Here is an 8556-nt window from a genome sequence, read left to right as displayed (position 1 = left end):
TTGAAAGAAAGAAACCAAATTAATTTCCTTTAGCGTCACCCGAATTATTATTTTCTTATTTTTTCGATATACTCAATTTAGTTTTACTCGATCCCAATTCTTAAATTTATTGAAATTACAGATTAGTAAATTAATTAATTGGATACAAAGTGATCAAAACCTTAAATAATATTTTAACATAAAATAATAAATTTTTCATGAGATCTATTAAATAGTAAATCTGTGTTTAAATATTGTAATTGCAAGTTGGATATTACACTGTTCAGATTGGATAAGACTGACTGATAAATTCCCTAAACAAAAGACTGATAAATTGTCACAACACCAAATGTAATCGACACCGCAAAAACCTTTTCACACATTTCAAACAAAAACCATTTCTACAATTTCCTCAAATTTATTCGCACTCTACAATATGTGACATTCGAAAACTGAGAATTTTATTACACATCATTCTATATATCCATTATTTTCGTTTTTAAGCAAATTCACAAATGAAAACTAACAAATAACACAGGAGTTTGGGTTTTCTTCTGCGCTATAGTATATGTTGTGGTGCATAATAAGGATAACCATAATTATTATTAAAATTCATATATTGCTTCATTAACTCGGCCATTTTCTTTTCTTTCTTCATTTTAGGATCATCTTTCTTCCCGCTGTCTTTACTGTCTTTCTTCTTCTCTGGTTCTTTAGCTGGCCCCACTGTCACTATTTCAGTGTGCCAAGATTTTCTTAATTTGGCCACCACTTGAACTGGATCAATGTCTCCAACCACCGTTAGTTTCTTGTCCTTCATGTTTATGGAGACAGATTCAAGTCCTGCGAAATAATATCAATTCTTCACGGAATTGCCTTCGGGCCGAATATTTGGATTCCAAGAAGTATTTGATAAAAATAACTGTCTTCGATATTGACAAGTGGATTTATCAAAACAAACCAAGATACGATGGTTCAAGAAAGATATTGGTGTTACTGATCTTTGAATTAATGTATAAACTTTTAAAATATACTTTTGGACCTCGAAAATACAGTAGAATTTAAATTGAGTGGGAGATGAAGAATATAGATACACACTCATATATGTATGTACATACCAGGGAGACTAGAAACTGCCTTCATGGCCTTCTGTTTATCTTTGCCATCCTGAAGTTCTAACGTCAACACCACTTTCTGCAGGAGAATAATCGAAAAAAGTTAATCAAGTACTGTGAAAAAACCTGCCAAATTCCCAAAATTTAACTACATCAGTTCGATATTATGAAATATCTGATTCATTTAGAGAGACCATCAAAGTGAAAAGGATATATATTTCAAAAATAATCAAAGCCGTAAAAGGTAATTAAAGAACTAGGATTTTAATCTACTTTCAAGAATACCTCACAAATTTTGAAACTGAGAATTCAAAAACACCAACATAAGAGAACCGGCGGGGACTTTTATATGAAATTAAGACGATCATGGATGAATATCCAAGTAATTTCCAAGAATAAAATATGCAAGATATCATCCATACAAAAGATATATTAAATTATTAGTAAGTGAAAAACAAAAGGGTAGGAAATTATCACCATAGCCATCTTAGTCTGGTTGAGAAATATCTGGAGAACTCGTTGTGAAGAAATTTGAGAGAAACTATGTGTGTTTGTTGTAGAAATTACTGAGAAATTTCTTGGGGGATTAGTACGTATTTAAAGAGATCGGAATTGCAAACACGCATTTAGCGTACTGAAAAGTCCGAGTCTAACTGAGTATCAAATGGATCGAGTCTACCATCGAGAATCAAAGAGTTTGACTAGAAGACTTTTGCGTTTATATTATTATTCGGTTGTGGGGAAGAATTTAAGCCAATGATTGGACATGTGTTATGTAATTTTTGGTTTCTGGAAAAATGATTCACAGAAAGAAGAAGTTTTTCTCCTTCTTTTAAGATTGTTAGTCTTTTTTATATAGTTTAGTTAAAGTAGGAGATGATAAATGTAAATTTAGTTTTGTATTAGATTGACAGATCAAAATAATCCTTGGACTTGAATGGTTTAAAAAAAAAAAACAGGATACACGTACGCGACAATTTCTTCCTAAAATCATAGCTTTGTGAATACGATAATTATAATGGACGACCAACATCGTTTAATTCTCTCCGGAGGGTCAAAAAATCAACCAAATTAGTTATCATAAATGTTCATTCAATGCTCCGAAATCTCACACCAACACGGCAACACATATTTCATAACTAATAATTCTCTTTTGTCACATAACAATTGTATTATATTATTTAAAACAAAAACTTGTACGAAACGATCTCGCAGGTCGTATTTTATGAATATCGATAGAGTTGACCCATATAACAGATAAAGATTCGCGATATCGTCTCACAAACGACCTGCTCGTTATTTAATATCATTGTATTTTCTTTTCATTAAACATTAGAAAAACAATTGGCGGTTTGGTGGGGAAGATTCTTTGCATCTGTTGATGACTTCATATGAGCTGCTTTTTACAATTGATTGATGATTTAAATAGTTAATTTGTCCTATAATAAATATTGAAGCAATAAATAAATGTTTATTGTGGCTTTGGGTGTTTTCGAGAAGCACTAGTAAATAGTAATATAAATCCTCAAATTATTGATAAATAATGACAATAATAAAGAATCCATAGGGAAGGATCTACACGATCATATGCTTTCTCTCTGTTGGTGAGGGCGACCACTTCTCTTTGAATTTATCGGAAAGCATAGTGGATATTGTTAAAACCTCTAAAAAAAAAATTGATTATAGATATTTCTTTCACAATCCACGGTTTAAATCTTCTGAACCAATTAATATCTACGGTCAACAAAAGTCGGCTATACTAAAGAAATTATATCTCAGGACTTCCACTCCAAGAAAAATTCCTTCCAGGTTTCCTGCAAAATGAAATAGTTTTTCATGCATCTACACTGCTGTTTGATCCATTTTACTAGTAAACATTTCACATCTACTCTTGTTATTGGATGATGTAATCCGGGTAAATCAGGTGAGCAAAGTCGGGACAATCTATCAGATTATGATATAAGTGTTAGTGTTTATGGAAAGTGAGCAAGGAAATATATATGTGATAAATGTATATCTATGTAATAGGACATCGACTGTGACCTGCAGACAAGAAGATGAACTTGTGAATAGGGCGCCGGAGCCACACTGATGCTTAAGTCAGCAGGTGAGGAAGAGTAAAATGATTGGATACGTGGTGATATTCGTGAGTGCTTGAAAGTTCAATATTCCGAAATCCGTAAATGAGAAGTATACCTGAGGAGGAAATCCCCATGATTACCTTGATTTCAGTGTGCACCTGTTAAGTATGGTAAGACGGCTGTCCATACCCTACTTCTGATGACTTCTCTGACACGCCAAACTCATGTCGTTCTGACAAAAATGATTGCAAGCATAAGGTAGCTCATACTGATGCACTCGAGGTGGTGCATTTTTCGAGATAGCTCGGGGTAAAAGTTCCTGGAGGATTGCACGGAAGCCCGGGCTCCTGATTGCTTGAAGAGAAAATATCACGGGCATCCCCACGCCCGGTTGCTGAAGAAAGTAGTCTGCATATTGAAATTGATTTGGGCTATCCATTTAGTTTCCCGGGTCATCCATGACCCGGGCTCCTATGGGGTATCACGGGAGAAATCCATCACGTAGCCTTAGTATACAAACTCACTCCCAACTCGACACAGAACGTGTTAAAACACTAAAGAGGAAAAGAAGCAAATGATATTTAAAAAAAGACTAGCTATGAGAAAATGAAGAAGAGAAAAAGGATCTTAGCCACTGGAATACTGGGAATTTATGATAATAGTGGATTTAGTTATTGAATTTGGAATTCTGTAGCGATGGAGGTTGAAGAGTAGATAATGGCAGCGGTAGACCGAGTGAGAGCGGAAGTGAGTCATCGGACGCTGGAGTTGCTCTGTATTGGAGTGGGCTGCCACCACAGGTTGTTGGATTGTCATAATAAACCCGAATATATGTAATGGGGTGTTCAGTTAAATTTTAAATATTTATTTAAAAGATTGTCGTTATGATGAAGCAGGATATTTGTAAAACAAACACTTCTTCAAGATTTCTTTCACTTTATCCAAAGAGATTTGATGGGCTCAAGGCTACTCCAATAATCAAGCGGAGGGTGACTTACACGTACCATCTTCATCTTAGACCCCAGATAAATGCAATTTGTCTCAATAGCCTGAAATCGTAACTATTCCGATCACACACGTCTAATTACATGACCATCTAACTTTTCTTACGTCTGTAACAACATGATCGAACTTCAAGATTATCAATAGGCAAGTCGTCCATCGGAAAATCACAGGATGAAACATACTCCTTCCCTTGATCTGGTAGCTTATCACAAGGCTGGGGAACGACACCATTCGAACACTCCTTCAACATTCCGTGCAGTTCCATTGAACTTTTTTCGCATTTGTCGCCAACTGAATCGTAACATTAGATATACAAATTCCTGTGAATGGATCGCCTGGAATCCCCTCTAACCTTGCAGCCATAGTCACATTTTCGGCCACCATGTCCCGGTAATTGATGTTCTGAATCACAGGAGTGCATTCGGGTCATAGTTGTTGTCTGCGTGGGAGCCATAGTTCCCAGTCATCCAGAACGCCCATTTCATGGTTTTTCATCGTCATTCCTCGTACGTATATGTCCTTAACATATCCACCTCTGCCGATTGCTGTCTTGATCCTAACTCCCGATTCGGAATTTACGGCAAGAATGTCTTCTGCCCGAACATCCTGAATTCCACCAGACATTCACTGCCTAATGCAATCACAGCACTGGTTGGAGAAATGCAGGTGAGTCTTCGAATGACTAGTTGTTTTGTTGGCATACCAAAAGCTATCCCATACTCATCCCAACCGCTCTTTACTGCAACACAGTCGTCCCAGACACGATGTAACAGTCCTCGATCCGAGTATTGTGCAAGAATCTGAAGTATTCAGCACAAACTATATACATCAAAACTCGTTTTGTTAGCGTATTTCATTGCAAGGGACGCAACTTTGAGTTTGCTCTAATCACAAACCTGGATTGATACCATCGGTGTTTGGAGAATTGACAGGCGCGAGAATTGTGATGCCTTGGATTATAATATTGCTGCAATTTTCGAACAAGAAATTTATTTTTCTTCATCAATTCATGTTTAGCAAGAGCATCATATTCAAGAAAGTCAAAAAGCGTTTATTTTTCGTACGTGCTATATACAGGATGAACGTTCCACGAAGGCGAGTTAACCAACGTCAGGTTCGATATCATGATATTATCCGAATACATGATCTCAATAAGATAGGGCCTTGTGTATTGCAGTTCTCCCTTGTGGAATTTGTCCCACCAAGATTGACCTTGCCCATCAATGGTGCCATTATCGCCTGCGAATGGGATCGAAAACCTCGTGTCACAGTTCAAAATTTGGGCCGTCTTAACTATATATTCAGTCTATTTTAGAAGACTGTCTTGGATTTAGGACTCTTGCCTGTTATTACTACGTCAGTTAGGTTGATACCAAAGATGAGACTGATGTATCTTCCGCCTGGGGTGTCGCGTCCGTGACCATAGGATGGGAGGGGCTTCTATCACAGTCCATTCACTTTCATCCTACGTTAATTCATATTGGATGAAAATTGAGGATATTGATCACTTATTAAAAACACTATTCCTTATCGTGCAGTGCAGTAGAATTCTCTTTTGCTTCCTTTGGTTGTGCTACCCATGCCTTGAAATTTAGTTTAAACAATATAAGCAAATTTAACGTACTGTCACGTTTGTGGCCTGTTCCAAGCTAAGTTCGACTCAGATTTTTTTTTAGGAAATCATAATATATTAAGTTAGCAACCCAAGTCTTTGTTTTACAACAGAACACAAAAAAGAGAGGAGAAGACTCACTAAAGTCACTCCGAACCATATGCGACAAACCAAAAAAAGTTAGTACGTGTCCTACTTGATTAGCCATCCGATTAGAGAGCTGCGCAATCATCTGGAAGCTTGTGAGGGAAGACGTTGGATGACAGAAACTATAGGAGCAGTTTGACTCAGAATCTTGTTATGAAATGAATTTCTTTTCGTGTTTGATGCATCAGTTAAAAACATTAGAACTTTGACATAGGAATTAATTAGTTTTTCCTGTTCTAACGAACGTCACACATTAGTTAGTTTTTAAACCATATAGATCCTAATATTTGACTTTGTAAATCAAATCATTTCATTGACCAGCTTTTCGAGGCGATAAGACGATACTGCGATCATGCTTCTTACGGTGAATATTTATTAAATTAATATGCATTTAAATGACCCATTAGCAATGTGATTAAAACTAATCTTTATATATACATATATATATACATACATATACATATATAGATATATATATATATAAATTCATGTTTTTGGTACGTGGTGACACGATCATTTTGACATCTATCTTTGAATTTTGAAAATTATTGAACATATTGTAGTTCCTTTCTTAATTTATTTTGTGTAAATAAAGCAAAATGCAACCCGAGATATGCCGGAGAAAACAAGATAGGAAGAAGAAACACTGTGAGCCCTGCAATCAACCTGGGATGCAAGAAGAACAGCGCTTTGTGCAGAAAAAGGGTGAAATGGCTGGTGATATTGAAACTGTCCGGTCAACCATTTCCCCGGAGGAACGAACAGCATCGAGCCGCCGTCCGATTCGAACTGGCTGAGATAATCAACGGCAGCCCCAAAGCTTCGTATTCGACGTCGTTCCATCTCCACACCCTCCGAAGTCTGTTAACGAAACACTGGAGCCCTGCAACTTAGTGTGCGATACTTGAAGTCATCCCACCGCCGATGAAGATCTCGACCGTTCACCAAGTTTGTGATCTCACCAGAATAGTGGCAGCAAGAACAGAGATTGCTTGAAATTACCTGATGAGGAGTACATCAAAATTGAATGCTGAAATGGGAATTCATACGGACACAGTTTGAATTCATCAGAGAAATTTTAATGAGAAAAAAAGAAGAATGCACCTTAAATCTCGTTAGAGGTTCTTGGAACTCCATGTTAACTGTTGGCATATGTCGAGAAGACGTGGCGATTATATAGGCAATCCTCCAAAAGACAGTACATACAGACATAATATATATATATAATATATATATATTTGCAGAAAGTGTGATATTAAAATATATAAATAGCAAATATTGTGATTAAAAGCACGATCTAAAAATCTTAAAAAAAAACGCTCAATCGAAAATTATAATATTTTAGACCTGTGTTCTTAAAAATTAGATATCAAACTTCATAAGATATCAAAAACTTTTCACAGGAAAGAAAAATCGGTACAATGATCCTTAAAATCACTATTCATCTAAATATACAAATACAAATAAAAAAAAAAAAGAGTATAATTTGTCACCTAGAACGTAATAATAAATAAAAATATAATTTGTTACCTAAAACGTAATAATATGAGAAAGGAAATGTAAAAAGTGAATAAAAACTAAAATATGGCATAATTAGTTTTTAATAACATATATTGTAACAAGAGATGGGTAAAATGTCCATGTAAGAGAATTCTTGGATGGGCAAAACATGTGGATGCAACGAAAAGAGATAGGTAAAGTAAAGAGAAGTGCAAGAAACAGTTTCAGCCCTATTCACGTTTTCTACTTTCTCAGTAACTGGTTTCAACTTAACAACATAACGTAAATTATTTATTATTTTAATCATTAGATTAAAATTTATGCAAACGAATTATCTCGTTTGTGGATGGTTAGTTGAAATTACTTGCCTCGTGGTACGCAAAGATTTGATTCTTACAAATAATAAAAAAAAGGCGTGACTATACATATTATATTTGATGATCTTACGATTGGTTGCGTTATCAGAATGCTTAATGAAATCAGACTAAGTATCGAGGTCATGTTGCCGACCGCTGTCTGGGAGTAAAATTCACTCAAACTCGTTAACAAGCAAAAAAAGAGTATGGAAGCTAGGAAAAGTATCTAAAGTGCAATTTGAACTAATATTCATCATTTTCAAACTTTAAGAGCAGAGATGAAGAAAATGTGCCTTAGGACTCCAGAATTGAATGAAGTGTCAATTTTTATTAGCTTTAAGAAAAATGATACGAGGAAAACCCAACTTATGAAGGATGAACTTGAAAGGAAAAATAAAATAAAAGGGAATTTTAAAATTTTAAAAATAATTAAAAATAATTAAAACAGAATTCACAAATTTAATATCTTTTTATCCTCTTATTCTTTAAAAGTTTTCAAGGACCTTCAAATGTTCCATTTTTTTTTCCTTTAATAATTTTTTTGTGGAGTTTGGTTCGGCACAGAAATGTGTTAGGTTTTATACCATGCCCGGGAAAAAGTTTCTATTGTTATTATGAGTAAGATCTATGTGAGACGGTCTCACGAATCTTTATCTATGAGACCGGTCACCATACCGATATTCACAATAAAAAGTAATACTCTTAGCATAAAAAGTAATATTTTTTCGTGAATGACCCAATAAGAGATTCGTCTCATAAAA

At 35.2% G+C, this 8556-nt stretch overlaps 1 protein-coding gene and 1 pseudogene across 1 annotated transcript; both read right to left on the bottom strand.

The window, feature by feature from the left end:
* Window positions 1-219: 219 nt before the first annotated feature.
* Window positions 220-1873, bottom strand: LOC142534531 (heavy metal-associated isoprenylated plant protein 39-like). The gene is made up of 3 exons (XM_075641396.1): window positions 1572-1873; window positions 1098-1173; window positions 220-822 (listed from the first exon to the last, which is right to left on the bottom strand). Exons 1-3 carry the CDS (start codon window positions 1578-1580, stop codon window positions 539-541), a joined length of 369 nt encoding a protein of 122 aa, XP_075497511.1. The 5' UTR covers window positions 1581-1873; the 3' UTR covers window positions 220-538.
* Window positions 1874-4256: 2383 nt separating this feature from the next.
* Window positions 4257-7076, bottom strand: LOC142534527 (putative polygalacturonase; annotated as a pseudogene).
* Between the last annotated feature and the right edge of the window lie 1480 nt (window positions 7077-8556).

This window comes from Primulina tabacum, unplaced genomic scaffold, assembly GCF_025594145.1.
Source record: "Primulina tabacum isolate GXHZ01 unplaced genomic scaffold, ASM2559414v2 Contig571, whole genome shotgun sequence".
NCBI classification, from domain to species: domain Eukaryota; kingdom Viridiplantae; phylum Streptophyta; class Magnoliopsida; order Lamiales; family Gesneriaceae; genus Primulina; species Primulina tabacum.
This window is presented reverse-complemented; position numbering and strand designations above follow the sequence as displayed.

Bases quoted from the DNA above. Each gene is read 5' to 3' on its own strand.
- LOC142534531 (XM_075641396.1), bottom strand. The intron at 823-1,097 runs GTATGTACATAC...ATTATTTCGCAG, and splicing joins GGCAGTTTCTAGTCTCCCTG to GACTTGAATCTGTCTCCATA.